The 16360-nt window shown below is 43.4% G+C and overlaps 1 protein-coding gene across 1 annotated transcript in view; it reads right to left on the bottom strand.

Annotated features, from left to right (window-relative positions):
* The window catches only part of LOC122934466 (SPARC-related modular calcium-binding protein 2-like), a 318924-nt gene that overhangs the window by 24160 nt on the left and 278404 nt on the right, over positions 1 to 16360 (bottom strand). The window contains exon 10 of the mRNA XM_044289947.1: positions 12174 to 12220. Within this exon, the coding sequence (XP_044145882.1) occupies positions 12174 to 12220 (47 nt within the window). The remainder of the gene's footprint in view (positions 1 to 12173; positions 12221 to 16360) is intronic.

A 16360-nucleotide genomic window follows, 5' to 3' on the forward strand; every position in this document is an offset into this window, starting at 1 on the left:
TTCAATTTAATAAAAACAAAGAATAAACTGAAACAGGCAGTTTTTCAGCTGATCAAAAGTTTAGGACCACACCTCCCAAAAAAAACTAAACCCCCCCAAAACAGAAATCCAACTTCCAAACATGAACTCAGTAAAGAGAAGCTCTGCCGTTATTGTTTATCACTTAAAAAAATTGTTTCGGCATGCTTGATGCAAGCGTTTCCATGAGGTGAGTGGGAACATTTCTCCAAGTAGTGAAGACGACCGCACGAAGGCCATCTACTGTCTGGAACTGTTGTCCATTTTTGTAAACTTCCCTTGCCATCCATCTCTAAAGGATCTCAATTGGATTTAGATCAGGGGAGAGGATGGGCCAAAAGAGTGATGCTATTCTCCTGGAAGAAGTCCCTGGTCCTGCGGGCATTGTGTACTGTAGCATTATCCTGTTGAAAAACCCAAATGTTACCACACAGACGAGGGCCCTCAGTCATAAAGGAATGCTCTCTGCAACATCTGGACATAGCCTGTGGGCATTGTGTACTGTAGCATTATCCTGTTGAAAAACCCAAATGTTACCACACAGACGAGGGCCCTCAGTCATAAAGGAATGCTCTCTGCAACATCTGGACATAGCCAGCGGCCGTTTGACGCCCCTGCACTTCCTGAAGCTCCATTGTTCCACTGAAGGAAAAAGCACCCCAGACCATTATGGCGCCCCCTCCACTAAGGCGCGTAGAAAACATCTCAGGTGGGATCTGCTTGTCATGCCAGTAATGTTGGAAACCATCAGGACCATCAAGGTTAGATTTTTCTCATCCGAGAATAAAACTTTCTTCCACCTTTGAATGTCCCATGTTTGGTGTTCTCTTGCAAAGTCCAAATGAGCACTTCTGTGGCGTTCAAGGAGACGAGGTCTTTGAAGACGTTTTTTTGTTTTTGAAGCCCTTCAGTCTCAGATGCCGTCTGATGGTTATGGGGCTGCAGTCAGCACCAGTAAGGGCCTTCATTTGGGTCGAGGATCGTCCAGTGTCTTGAAGGACAGCCAATTGGGTCCTCCGGCTCAGTGCTGATGAAATTTTTTGGGGTCTTCCACTTGATTTTTTTGTTCCACAACCCTCAGGATTAGAGTTGAGCGAACACCTGGATGTTCGGGTTCAAGAAGTTCGGCCGAACTTCCCGGAAATGTTCGGGTTGGGGATCCGAACCCGATCCGAACTTCGTCCCGAACACCATTGAAGTCAATGGGGACCCGAACTTTTCGGCACTAAAAAGGCTGTAAAACAGCCCAGGAAAGGGCTAGAGGGCTGCAAAAGGCAGCAACATGTAGGTAAATCCCCTGCAAACAAATGTGGATAGGGAAATGAATTAAAATAAAAATAAAATGAATAAAAATTAACCAATATCAATTGGAGAGAGGTCCCATAGCAGAGAGTCTGGCTTCATGTCACCAGAGAATCAGTCTTCATGTCATAGCAGAGAATCAGGCTTCACGTCACCCACCACTGTAACAGTCCATTGTCATAAATTTAGGCCCTGGCACCCAGGCAGAGGAGAGAGGTCCCATAACACAGAATCTGGCTTCATGTCAGCAGAGAATCAGTCTTCATGTCATAGCAGAGAATCATGCTTCACGTCACCCACCACTGTAACAGTCCATTGTCATAAATTTAGGCCCCAGCACCCAGGCAGTGGAGAGAGGTCCCATAACACAGAATCTGGCTTCATGTCACCAGAGAACCAGTCTTCATGTCATAGCAGAGAATCATGCTTCACGTCACCCACCACTGTAACAGTCAATTGTCATAAATTTAGGCCCTGGCACCCAGACAGAGGAGAGGTTCATGCAACTTTGGGTTGCCTCGCAATATAATGGTAAAATGAAAAAAAAAAATAGGATTGAATGAGGAAGTGCCCTGGAGTACAATAATATATGGTTAAGGGGAGGTAGTTAATGTCTAATCTGCACAAGGGATGGACAGGTCCTGTGGGATCCATGCCTGGTTCATTTTTATGAACGTCAGCTTGTCCACAATGGCTGTAGACAAGCGGCTGCGTTTGTCTGTAATGACGCCCCCTGCCGTGCTGAATACACGTTCAGACAAAACGCTGGCCGCTGGGCAGGCCAGCACCTCCAAGGCATAAAAGGCTAGCTCTGGCCACGTGGACAATTTAGAGACCCAGAATTTGAATGGGGCCGAACCATCAGTCAGTACGTGGAGGGGTGTGCACACGTACTGTTCCACCATGTTAGTGAAATGTTGCCTCCTGCTAACACGTTGCGTATCAGGTGGTGGTGCAGTTAGCTGTGGCGTGTTGACAAAACTTTTCCACATCTCTGCCATGCTAACCCTGCCCTCAGAGGAGCTGGCCGTGACACAGCTGCCTTGGCGACCTCTTGCTCCTCCTCTGCCTTGGCCTTGGGCTTCCACTTGATTCCCGGTGACATTTGGGAATGCTCTCAGTAGCGTGTCTACCAACGTGTGCTTTTACTCGCGCATCTTCCTATCACGCTCCAGTTCAGGAAGTAAGGTGGGCACATTGTCTTTGTACCGTGGATCCAGCAGGGTGGCAACCCAGTAGTCCGCACACGTTAAAATATGGGCAACTCTGCTGTCGTTGCGCAGGCACTGCAGCATGTAGTTGCTCATGTGTGCCAGGCTGCCCAGAGGTAAGGACAAGCTGTCCTCTGTGGGAGGCATATCGTGATCGTCCTGCGTTTCCCCCCAGCCACGCACCAGTGATGGGCCCGAGCTGCGTTGGGTGCCACCCCGCTGTGACCATGCTTCATCCTCATCCACCTCCTCCTCATCCTCGTCCTCCTCGTCCTCCAGTAGTGGGCCCTGGCTGGCCACATTTGTACCTGGCCTCTGCTGTTGCAAAAAAACTCCCTCTGAGTCACTTCTAAGAGACTGGCCTGAAAGTGCTAAAAATGACCCCTCTTCCTCCTCCTCCTGGGCCACCTCCTCTTCCATCAAGTGTTTTCTCAAGGAGACATAGAAGTGGTATTGTAACGCTGATAACGGCGTCATCGCCACTGGCCATGTTGGTGGAGTACTCGAAACAGCGCAACAGGGCACACAGGTCTCGCATGGAGGCCCAGTCATTGGTGGTGAAGTGGTGCTGTTCCGCAGTGCGACTGACCCGTGCGTGCTGCAGCTGAAACTCCTCTATGGCCTGCTGCTGCTCGCACAGTCTGTCCAGCATGTGCAAGGTGGAGTTCCACCTGGTGGGCACGTCGCATATGAGGCGGTGAGCGGGAAGTCCGAAGTTACGCTGTAGCGCAGACAGGCGAGCAGCGGCAGGATGTGAGCGCCAGAAGCGCGAACAGATGGCCTGCACTTTATGCAGCAGCTCTGACATGTCGGGGTAGTTGTGAATGAACTTCTGCACCACTAAATTCAGCACATGCGCCAGGCAAGGGATGTGCGTCAAACCGGCTATTCCCAGAGCTGCAACGAGATTTCACCCATTATCGCACACCACCAGGCCGGGCTTAAGGCTCACCGGCAGCAACCACTCGTCGGTCTGTTCTTCTATACCCCGCCACAACTCCTGTGCGGTGTGGGGCCTGTCCCCCAAACATATGAGTTTCAGAATGGCCTGCTGACGTTTACCCCGGGCTGTGCTGAAGTTGGTGGTGAAGGTGTGTGGCTGACTGGATGAGCAGGTGGAAGAAGTGGAGGAGGAAGCTGAGTAGGAGGAGGTGGCAACAGGAGGCAAAGAATGTTGCCCTGCGATCCTTGGTGGCGGAAGGACGTGCGCCAAACAGCTCTCCGCCTGGGGCCCAGCCGCAACTACATTTACCCAGTGTGCAGTTAGGGAGATATAGCGTCCCTGGCCGTGCTTACTGGTCCACGTATCTGTGGTTAGGTGGACCTTGCCACAGATGGCGTTGAGCAGTGCACACTTGATTTTATCGGATACTTGGTTGTGCAGGGAAGGCACGGCTCTATGTAGAAGTAGTGCCGGCTGGGAACAACATACTGTGGGACAGCAAGCGACATGAGCTGTTTAAAGCTGTCTGTGTCCACCAGCCTAAATGACAGCATTTCATAGGCCAGTAGTTTAGAAATGCTGGCGTTCAATGCCAGGGATCGAGGGTGGCTAGGAGGGAATTTACGCTTTTTCTCAAATGTTTGTGAGATGGAGAGCTGAACGCTGCCGTGTGACATGGTTGAGATGCTTGGTGACGGAGGTGGTGGTGTTGGTGGTACATCCCCTGTTTTCTGGGCGGCAGGTGCCAACGTTCCTCCAGAGGTGGAGGAAGAGGCCGAGGCGGCAGTAGCAGAAGAGGCAGAGGCGACGGCAGAAGAAGAGGCCGAGGCGGCAGCAGCAGAAGAGTTAGCTGGGGGAGCCTGAGTGACTTCCTTGTTTTTAAGGTGTTTACTCCACTGCAGTTCATGCTTTGCATGCAGGTGCCTGGTCATGTAGGTTGTGCTAAGGTTCAGAACATTAATGCCTCGCTTCAGGCTCTGATGGCACAGCATGCAAACCACTCGGGTCTTGTCGTCAGCACATTGTTTGAAGAAGTGCCATGCCAGGGAACTCCTTGAAGCTGCCTTTGGGGTGCTCGGTCCCAGATGGCGGCGGTCAGTAGCAGGCGGAGTCTCTTGGCGGCGGGTGTTCTGCTTTTGCCCACTGCTCCCTCTTTTGCTACGCTGTTGGCTCGGTCTCACCACTGCCTCTTCCTCCGAACTCTGAAAGTCAGTGGCACAACCTTCATTCCATGTGGGGTTTAGGACCTCATCGTCCCCTGCATCGTCTTCCACCCAGTCTTCCTCCCTGACCTCCTGTTCAGTCTGCACACTGCAGAAAGACGCAGCAGTTGGCACCTGTGTTTCGTCATCATCAGAGACGTGCTGAGGTGGTATTCCCATGTCCTCATCATGAGGAAACATAAGTGGTTGTGCGTCAGTGCATTCTATGTCTTCCACCGCTGGGGAAGGGCTAGGTGGATGCAATTGGGAAACCCTGCCAGCAGAGTCTTCAAACAGCATAAGAGACTGCTGCATAACTTGAGGTTCAGACAGTTTCCCTGGTATGCATGGGGGTGATGTGACAGACTGATGGGCTTGGTTTTCAGGCGCCATCTGTGCGTTTTCTGCAGAAGACTGGTTAGAAGATAATGTGAACGTGCTGGATCCACTGTCGGCCACCCAATTGACTAATGCCTGTACCTGCTCAGGCCTTACCATCCTTAGAACGGCATTGGGCCCCACCAAATATCGCTGTAAATTATGGCGGCTACTGGGATCTGAGGTAGTTGGTACACTAGGACGTGTGGCTGTGGCAGAATGGCCACGTCCTCTCCCAGAACCAGAGGGTCCACTAACACCACCACGACCATTTCTACGTCCGCGTCATTTACTAGATGTTTTCCTCATTGTTATCGTTCACCACAACAACAAAAATATTATTTGGCCCAATGTATTGAATTCAAATTCAGGCCTTTTTTTTAAAGACACCTAACACTATCTGGCTATCTATTTAGGTACCATATTACACTAATACAGGCACAGCAGTAACCACAGATTTAGCTGACCTAAATTTGAGGCCTATTATTTAAGCACTGGGTGACAGGTATACGTTTACAGACAGAATTAGACTGGGATATGCACAGTAGCGTGTGTGTTAAGTTATTGAGAATGACCCTATCTGCACCTTGAATCTAATATACCCTTTATGGGATAAATTTAAAGTAGGCCTAATACAGCAGAAACCACTAATTTAGAGAATTGCTAAATTGGGAATTGTATTTCAACCCAGAACAAAAACTGTGCTTTGACGGACACTAAATAACTTGACCAGCTACAGCAATAACGACAGATTTCGATGACTATAAATTTGAGGCCTATTATTTAGGCGCTGGGAGACAGGTATACGTTTACAGACAGAATTAGACTGGTATATGCACAGTAGCGTGTGTGTGTGTGAAGTTATTGAGAATGACCCTATCAGCACCTTGAATTTAATATTCCCTTTTAGGGATAAATTTAAAGTAGGCCTGATACAGCAGAAACCACTAATTTAGAGAATTGCTAAATTGGGAATTGCATTTCAACCCAGAATAAAAACTGTGCTTTGACGGACACTAAATAACTCGCCCAGCCATAGCAATAACCACAGATTTAGCTGACTACAAATTTGAGGCCTATTATTTAGGCGCTGGGTGACAGGTATATGTTTACGGACAGAATTAGACTGGGATATGGCCAAAAAATAACCACACTATTGATGGTTAAATGCACTTGGTGTGACAGCTTGACCAACCACACTATTGAGGGATAATTGCACTTGGTGACAGGCTCAGCTTGCCCCTGATGTCGTATATGGCCAAAAAATAACCAGACTATTGATGGTTAAATGCACTTGGCGTGACAGCTTGACCCTGATGGGTTAAAGGCACTTGTTGGCAGCTTGTGCTGGCGCACCACAAGACACAAAGTGGCCGCCGATCACCCCAGAAAGAAGTGACTGAAAAACGCTCTGGCCCGCCTAAAAACAGTGAGCAATTCAATAGCAGCAGTTTAATCATCCACAGCTGCAGATCGATCTCTGAATGAAGTCTTTTGGAGGAGTTAATCACTGCCTAATCTCGCCCTAACGTCGCAGCTGCAACCTCTCCCTATACTGATCAGAGCAGAGTGACGGGCGGCGCTATGTGACTCCAGCTTAAAGAGAGGCTGGGTCACATGCTGCACTGGCCAATCACAGCCATGCCAATAGTAGGCATGGCTGTGATGGCCTCTTGGGGCAAGTAGTATGACACTTGTTGATTGGCTGCTTTGCAGCCTTTCAAAAAGCGCCAAGAAAGCGACGAACACCGAACCCGAACCCGGACTTTTACGAAAATGTAAAACTATACAGTTTCGGTTCGCTCATCCCTACTCAGGATCATTTAAGAAATTCCAAATGACTTCCTTACTACGTCCCACCTCAGCAGCGATGGCGCGCTGTGAGAGACCCTGCTTATGCAGTTCAACAACCCGACCACGTTCAAAAAGGGAGAGTTTTTTTGCCTTTGCCATCACAACATGTGACTACCAGAAAATGACAATGAATCCACCTCTTTGCACAGATTTGGCCTTTTAAAGGCATGTGGTCCTAAACTTTTGATCAGCTGAAAAACAGCCTTATTTTCATTTAATTGAATGCTCAAAAAATGTTTTGTCTCACTCCCATTTCTTCTTGTTGCATGTTGAAGCTCTATTTGGAACCTTGTTAAGATCCAGCCATGCTAAATATTATTTTTTTGGTCTTACACTTTTGATCAGGACTGTACTTACAGTTCTGAAGACTCCAGCAGGCTTAGGATCAGTGCTCTGGGCAGCTGGGCTGAGGGCTGGAAGTGGGCACCGTTCTGCAGTTCAGGAAGGAGACCAGGGCTCGGATCACCATAGCGTTGCAGTGCCTCCGCGTGACGTCACTGCGCATGGCATACGCAAAGGGCAGGGGAGGTCAAGAGGAGGAGCAAGTGAGTACTGTATTTTTCGCCCTATAAGACACACCTAGGTTTTAGAAGAGGACAATAAGAAAAAAATATTTTCCATTACACCTCAGGTCAGACCACCACTCAGACCCCCAATGTTAATCAGACCTCAGCTGACATCTCCAATCACACCCCCAATGTTAAGACCATCAATCAGACCTCACATCAGCCCCCCACTGCCATATATCAGCTCCCCAATGCCTTATATTAGTCCCCAATGCCATATATCAGCCCCAGCCTCATATATCAGTCTCCCAGCCTCATGCATCAGCCCCCCAGCCTCATATATCATCCCTCCAGTCTCATGTATAAGCCCCCAGCCTCATATCTGCCCCCAGCCTCATATATCAGCCCCCCAGCCTCATATATCAGCCCCTCAGCCTCATATATCAGCCCCTCAGCCTCATGTATCAGCCCCTCAGCCTCATGTATCAGCCCCCAGCCTCATGTATCAGACCCCCAGCCTCATGTATCAGACCCCCAGCCTCATGTATCAGACCCCCAGCCTCATGTATCAGCCCCACCCTCATATCAGCCCCCCGGCCTCATATATCAGCCCCCTGGCTTCATGTATCAGCCCCCCAGCCTCATGTATAAGCCCCCAACCGTCAGCACAAATAAAACAACTTACCTCTCCTGCTCTTGGATGCCACCACTCCTTACCACCAGCACTCTCTCTATCCTTGCTGGTCCTCGGCTGTTGGCTGTGAAGGCTGCGCACAGCGTGAGGTTACACTGTGCGCAGCTACTACACAGCTGACAGGCGAGGACCAGGAAGTGGTGAGTACAGATCTATTACCGTTTCCCGGTCCTCCAGTACTAATCAGCACTTCCATAATGAAAGCGTTGATTAGTAGTCACCCCATAAGATGCAGGGGCATGTTTCACCCACTTTTGGGGGAAAAATGCTTCTTATGGGATGGAAAATAATTTGTGGGCAGTGGCCAGCGGCCTTGGGCCCCCCAGGAGCAACTGGGCCTGGGGCAGCTGCCCCTTTTGCCCTGCATTAAAGATGGCCCTGGATGGATCAGAGGAAGGGCAAATTAATCAGCGACGTCAACACAAACTTTCTGCTGACACTCTCTCTGCTCTATCGGGGGGGATCTACTTGTATAAGTGTTTAATAGAACAGGTTCTGATAACATCTATGTGGAATCAGCTGGCGACGGTGTAAAAGGAGTGCGCTTCTTCTTGGCACTAACATCGACCTGTAAGGTTGAGTTCATACTTGAGTTATTTGGTCAGTTTTAGCCCGGTGACTGTCCTAATAAGTGAAGTGTGAAGTGATTCTAAGAGCGACGCCTGTCATCTGCATGTTATATGGATTCACAGTATTATTTCACTACAAAAGCAGACTCCCTATGCATGTTACTGCAAGGCACATGTTCTACACCACTATAAAGGCTCTTAGCAGCCAGGAAATAGAGGGGTTTTTTTTTAATGCAATTTGCAGCGAATATATTCAGATCAAACCAAATTTTTACCTAAAGGTTTATCGAACCGGCGAATCGAATTTTTGAAAAATGTGCTCACCTCTAATGCCAATATTCAGCTTGGTCATTCTGAAAGAGGAATCGCCGATCTGTGTTTAACTAGCTACCTAAAAGTATGCCTTGTAGAAGTCTCTGACAAAAAGTTATTACAGACACAAGCCACTAATCTAGTACGATAGAGAGACTGTAAGCAGAGTACAGGGAAAGAAAAGTGAGATATAATTAAGTATATTTTAGGGATTTTGATCAGGAAAAGAATATAAAGAGTGTGAGAGAATTGAGTGTTTCATACAGTTTGCTCGGAACAGTTCTGCATTACAAAATCCTGCAAGAAAATCATATTTTTCTGCATAAACATGTATGAACTTTTTATTTTGTCAAACATTTTCTACAACATCCCAGTATCATACATTCTGCTACAAAGTAATTGAGCATTTTTTACCTAAAAACCTGTTTAAACTTACCATTTATAATTATGCTTTTTTAATGCACTATATATGTGTCACTGAACGTATTGTATATTACTGCGAGATAACTGGTAGTTACAGCGAAAACATTTTGTGTAGTTCAAAGATATTTTACTGCAAGTTTGCATTCTTATACCTGTGTTAGTGAGCATATTACTGCATCATACCATGTAGTTAAAAAACATTTTATGAAAAAAATCCATTCATGCTACCAAACACATCACTGCAAGATACTGTTGTAGTTCAAAGATATTTTGCTAAACAAAATTCCATTATTAAAACATGTTTTAGTGATTATATTATATTACTGAATCGTACCATGTCATTCAAAGTCATTTTCCTGCAAAAATAGTGTTACTGAACGCATCACTACAACAGATGTGCAGTTAAAACACATTTTACTTCAAAAAGTATTGTTATACCCATGCTAGTGAATACATTACTGCATTATATAATGTATTTCAAAGACATTGTACTGCAAAGACTGCACTATTACCATTGTATGTTGTCATTACCAGTGTGCATGTACATACATCACCAGTTTTATGGTGCCATAAATAAGGACAACATAAACTAGTGACAGATCCCCTTAGCAAAATGCTGAGCTCATGAATATCAGGATTCATTTGGAATGTGCTGGAACTGTTAGAACTAGCAGCATAAAACTGGTGACAGATTCCCTTTCACTGCACCTCTGTTGCTAAATTACAGTAAAAAATACTTGCAATTTTGCCAGTCACGTTTAATATTTTGTGTAACAAACCTGTGACTTTATTTTATGATAGCATTTGTGGAAAATAGAAGAATGCAAATTGAAAGACTGCCTTGTCATACATGAATCAGAATGTGGGTAGTAGTGCAAACAGCAGTAGCAACATCAACCATGCGACTAGTAATACTAGTAGCAGCAGACCACAGTTCTCCCTCATTGCTGATAAGCACCACATTATTATTGAAGACAAAGATGATGAGATTGTGGACTTCGTGGCTCACTCCCCCAGGGGGACATGGGAGCGCCATGCATAGTTGTGTTGGCTGTGGTGATGGTGGCACTTAAAGCCATGGTGGTGGCAATAGGGGCTGTGGTAGCTGCAGTGACACTTGAGGCAAATACAGAGCAAGGAATCATTGCAGTCTATCTAAAGAAGAGATCAAATGATTGCATGTTAAAATCCCCTAGGGGGACTTAAACTGCAAAAAAATAAATAAAAATAATCTGATCACCCCCTTTCCCCATATTAAACATAAAAATAACAAAAATAAATAATAAACATCATTAGCATCGCCATGTCCTAAAATGCTCATGCCAGTACAATATGTGTATTTATCGCCTAAACCAAATAGAAAAAAATGGCAAATTTGCATTTTTTTTGTAGCTTCAACTCCAAAAACACTGAATAAAATGTGATCCAAAAGTCATACACACTCCATATTGGTATCACTAAAAACTATAGATTGCCCCACAAAAAACAAGCTTTCACACAGCTCCATACACATAACTATATAAAAAGGTATGTGGGTCAGAATATAACGATGCAAAAACAAAATAGTTTCTTTAAAGTTTTTCTTTTTAAGTATTAAAAAACAAAAACTAAATACATGTGGTATCACTGGAATTATACTGATCTATAGAATGAGGGACAGATCAATTTTACCACAAAGAGTACACTAAAACTAAATCCATAAAACTATGGAATAGCTTTTTTTTTTTCCTAATCCCTCCCATTTGGAATTTTTCTCCTAGCTTTCCACTACATTGCATACTATATGTAAACAGAAAAATAAAAAAGTTATGGCGTCAGGAATAAACAACATAAATGCGAAAATGGAAAATCATAGGGTTTTGAATGGATTAAAGGAATGCTAAGCCTCAATTTGTAATCAATTTTACAAATATTTATCCGCAAAACTAATCTGAAAATTTTTTATTTTTATTTTGCATGAATCTCATAAAATTGTGTGTTAGACAGAAGTCTAAGAGTCAATGTACGGACAAAACCTCAGAAAAGCTGGGCCAGATCTGTTTCTCTTGTGGTCAGCTCGGAAACTAGCGATACTGTGGGCGCAGGGTCCAAACGCACCATACCTAGGCCAAGCTCAGCTGTCTCTAGTTCTGTGCAAGCACAAAGGTTATTTGCGCCTCAATCTTCAAATTTTCACCCGCTCATGCCAGGTCTAAGAAAATGGTCTAAATTTAAGATAGCAAGGGAGCTGGCTTACATTTGGACTGGCTGTGGATATGTTGAAATTATGCAGAGGCCTATGCCTCTACATAACTTCAGTGGAACCAATGCTAGCTAAAGGGCTAATTAAGACCAGTGTCTAAAACGCTGGTCCTAATAAATGACTCCCTTTATATTTTTGAACACAAGACAAGTTACACATGGGCTGATACATGTTACAGAGGAATGTAAGCATACTTAAATATTTTGGTGGGATTACCTTTGAAAACATTTTAATGAAAGCAGAAAGTGTATTAATGTAAGACTCCAAGTTAACTGATGGCATATATTGTACAGAAAACCACACAAACATTACAGCTCTCCTGCATTCAGTATTTTCTACATCCATGTATTGCACCCATATTTAACTTTCCATACCTGCTCACCTCATATTCTACTATACTAAACAAATAGCTACAGTTCCCTCATATGAAGGCAGTAAAAACTTTCCGACACCAGTCAGGGCTACCAAAAATGCAACAAGGAGCACTTAAATGGAACAAAAGACTGACATTACACTTGCCTGTTTATAAGATGAGGGATTCTCTCCAATACTTTTAGGGGTTGTGCCTAAAACAGAAAAGAAATCCATTATTTTTCTGATACATGGCTAACGTCAAAGAAAAAGTTTTTTTTTTTTTTTTTTTTTTTTTTTTTTTTTATACTGAATGAAAATTCCATTTGCAGATGCAGAGGGATACTAAGCTATGACAAAGATTCCAGAAAGAATATACTGATAGGGACCTTAGGCCAGCGTGACAGATTGGCTCTGGATGAGTTCAGTGAAACTCCAACAATTTTCCAAGGAGTCAGTTTTGTCTGAGATTGCATTCAGTTGTAAAAAAAATTCCGTGCGGGTGCAATGCGTTTTAATGCGTTTTTCACGAGCGTGCAAAAAAACTGTGCAGACCGGAAGGACGGATCCGGCATTCCAGTATTTTGAATCCGGCACTAGCACTAGTACATTCCTATGGAGGAAAATGCCGGATCCGGCATTCAGGCAAGTGTTCAGTTTTTTCGGCTGGAGATAAAGCCGTAGCATACTGGGGTTTTATTTCTATCCTGATCAGTCAAAAAAACTGAACTGAAGACATCCTGATGCATCCTGAACGGATTGCTCTCTATGCAGAATGCATGGGGATAAAAATGATCAGTTCTTTTCCGGTATTGAGCCCCTGTGTGACAGGACTCTATGCCGGAAAAGAAAACCGCTAGTGTGAAAGTACCGTAACACAGTTAAAACTCAGTAAATAGTCTGAAATAGATTCTAAAACATTGAACGTCTCAGATAGCAGCCATTACAGCTGTCCTACTTTGCACTCTCTCTGAACCTAAGTATTGCATTCCTGTTTCTGACCACTCGACAAAGAAAAGGTCTCAGTGGAGCATGCAGCTGAGCAGAGTCAATTCATAGCTGGTGCTTTCAGTTCCACGAGAATAATGATAATTTCACATATTCTGAATGCTGAACATTTTTTCAAGGTGCCTTTTCCTAGGCTTCAAGATTATGGTTGCACGTTTCTATGGTCATTCTGTGTAATCCTCTACATTTGCCTGAAAATGTTATTTAAAAAAGCTATGTATTTATGCTGCAGATTCTTTCCAATGCAATAAAGTACTGACATTGCACTCACTCCATTTTACTGCAATCAGACTGTTTATATGCATTTGAACTGTTAGCTGTGAAATGCTAGTCTCAGGAAACTGCATCATACCTTTCTAGAGTATATAAGATAACATGACTCAACAGTTCACTTTAATAAGGTTCTTTTTTTCTGTCTGTTTTGTTCTCCGTTCCTGAAAGATTTCTCAAAAGAAAGTACAAAAAGACACTTTGAAGAGCTGGAATATTTCCAACTCAATAACCCAACCTTGCCTGGAGAATGTTTTCATCCACTCAATTACTGTTAGAGACTCATTTATTTGTGCCCAGTGTTAAATTTCTAATCCCTTCTAGGAATAAAAGGCATTAAGATAAAATGACCGTCTGGTTTTACCTTTTCAATGTAAGCAATGCCACTAAGTGCAAGCCTGCATAACCATTCTACTGGGTGCTCTCCACGTATGGGTGTCACATTTAACAGAACAGGTTTATAGCAGGTGTCTGCTTTAACTTTAATTTCAAATTAAAAAAATGCAATTTTACAAAACAAATATAAACTATTTATTTCACAACAAACACACATTTATAAAACTACTTGTGCGTGAAGTGTAATAAAATTTTCATGGAACATTCAATAAAAAATGTATTGCAAGAGTGGATGATTTAAAGTGAACCCAGGAAATCAACTGTTAAACTAGGCACAATGACTAGTAGGCTAGCTCAGCTGAATGTAATGATACATTTCCCTTATTGATCATTGCTTCATTCTGGAGAAAAACATGTAACTTTATATGCAAATTAGCAGTTATGAGAACCAAGGGTGGGCCCCGTGCTCTCTTGCTCTTTCTCACAAAAAAAGGCAAAAAGATTTTCTACTAAACTTGCTTCTCGTGCTTTGATTTTCAGCCCTTCTATGTCCTTCTTCATTGACTAGACTAGATATGAGTTAATTGATTCTAAATTGATTCTTCTTCAAAACTAATCCAAAGTTTTGGAGATTTGCCTTAGGCTACTTTCACACTAGCGTTTTCGCTGGATCTGGCAGGGTCCAGCAAAAACGCTTTTGTTACTGATAATACAACCATCTGCATCAGTTTGAACGGATCCGGTTGTATTATCTTTAACATACCCAAGACAATCAGTCATGAACTCCATTGAAAGTCAATGGGGGACGGATCCATTTTCTATTGTTGGCAGATTGTGCCAAAGAAAACATCTCAGACGCATCCCCAGGACGGAAAGCAAAATACAACATATTGTGGTTTGCTCTCCAGTCTGGGAACGCAACTAAACAGAACGGAATGCATTTTGGAGCATTGTGTTCTGATTAATTCAGTTTTGTCCCCATTGACGGTGAATATGGACAGAACGGAAGCTTTTTTTTCTGGTATTGAGCCCCTATGACGGAACTCAATACCGGGAAACTTTAACGTTAGTGTGACAGTACCCTTAGACGAATCGCGCAAAACAGTGCCTGCCATTTTATATTTAAAATTCAGTACACTAATGAGGGAAACAGAGCAGGAAACATGAAGACAGAAGATTACATGACTCTGGAGAGGTTAGTGTACTGGTATATTTTGGTCAGACAGGGGATATTAATGTTTTTTTTTCAAAACTGTTGAACATTTTTGTACAAAAATTATATTTAGCACAGTTACCATATTTATTTTTTATTGATTTTATGCACTATAGAGCTACTATATTCCAAAGCACTTTACAGTTTACACTTTACTAACATTAGCATCAAGCTGTCCCCAATGAGGCTCACAATCTAAATCAGTATGTCTTTGGAGTGTAGAACAAAACAAGAGTACCTGGAGGAAACCTACGCAAACATGGGGTGAACATATAAACTCCATGCAGATGTTGTCCTTGGCTGCATTCGAAACTAGGACCCCAGCGCTGCAAGGCACCAGCACTAAACAATGAGCCACCGTGCTGCTCTGTATATAGTAATACATATTGAAAGCATGGACTCTAGCCAAAATTATGTGATTGTTGCTGGTGGGATGCTCTGTGAAAACATCTGCCATGCAAATTTTATTCCACAGTGCCAGCTATTATTGTATTTTCCAATTGTAATTTATTTTTTCTAAAAAAAAGTATGCGAATTATCCTCAAGTTTCAGATCTTCATCAAAATTATTCGATGGTGGGGAGCTCTGTGAGAACATCTGCCATGCAAATTTTACTCCACAGTGCCAGCCATTACTGTATTTTCCAATTGCAATATTTGCTTTCTAAAAAAAAAATATATGCAAATTATCCTCAAGTTTCAGATCGTCATCAAAATTATTTAAAATTGTCTTGTCCTTCAAATAGTTTATGAAAATTGTCTTCAAGTTCCAGGCCTTCACCAAAATTGTTTTTAAATTGTCTTGTCAGAACATGACTGATTAGCTGCAGAATTTGTGCTTGTAAAAACTAATTCACTCTGTTGTTTCTGTACAACACTGTAGATTTGCCACATGAAAATCCATGATGGCAACTCCGGACCACAGCTAATCAGACATGTGTGGATATACTTTAGCTGAAAAATTTGGTTTGAGTTACTTGTCTTCACCAAAATTGTTTAAAATTGTCTTGTCTTCCCAAAAATCTGTTTTATAGATGGGCAAATCGATTCTTAACTATTGAGAATTGTTATGAATTTCAAAAAAAATTGGTAGCCAAACAAATCTAAATCTTCAGACGAAACATGTACATAACAGAACCCAGTGTCTTTTTACTGTTAATTTTGGCAGAAAAACAAACAAAAAACATGAGATATGAAAAAGACGGAGGATCACATGATATAGAGGAAATAGGGTTGGGGGAGGACTTGCCTTGATTGGCTGATTGAATCTACTGTGTTCAGTTTCTGACTAGGAAGGAGTGTGTCTGCAGAGTCACAAGCAACTATTAGTGTAGTGTGCTTAGGGACAATACAAGGAAAGCATAGGAAAATAATGGAAACATAATGATATACAGTACTATAGGCCGGTAAGTTTAACATCTGTTGTGGGTAAACAGTTTGAAGGTTTTCTGAGAGATGCTATGTTAGAGCATCTTAACGGAAATAAGCAAATAACGCCATACCAGCATGGCTTCGTGAGGGATCGGTCA

The sequence above is a fragment of the Bufo gargarizans genome, chromosome 4 (assembly GCF_014858855.1).
Source record: "Bufo gargarizans isolate SCDJY-AF-19 chromosome 4, ASM1485885v1, whole genome shotgun sequence".
Taxonomy (NCBI): domain Eukaryota; kingdom Metazoa; phylum Chordata; class Amphibia; order Anura; family Bufonidae; genus Bufo; species Bufo gargarizans.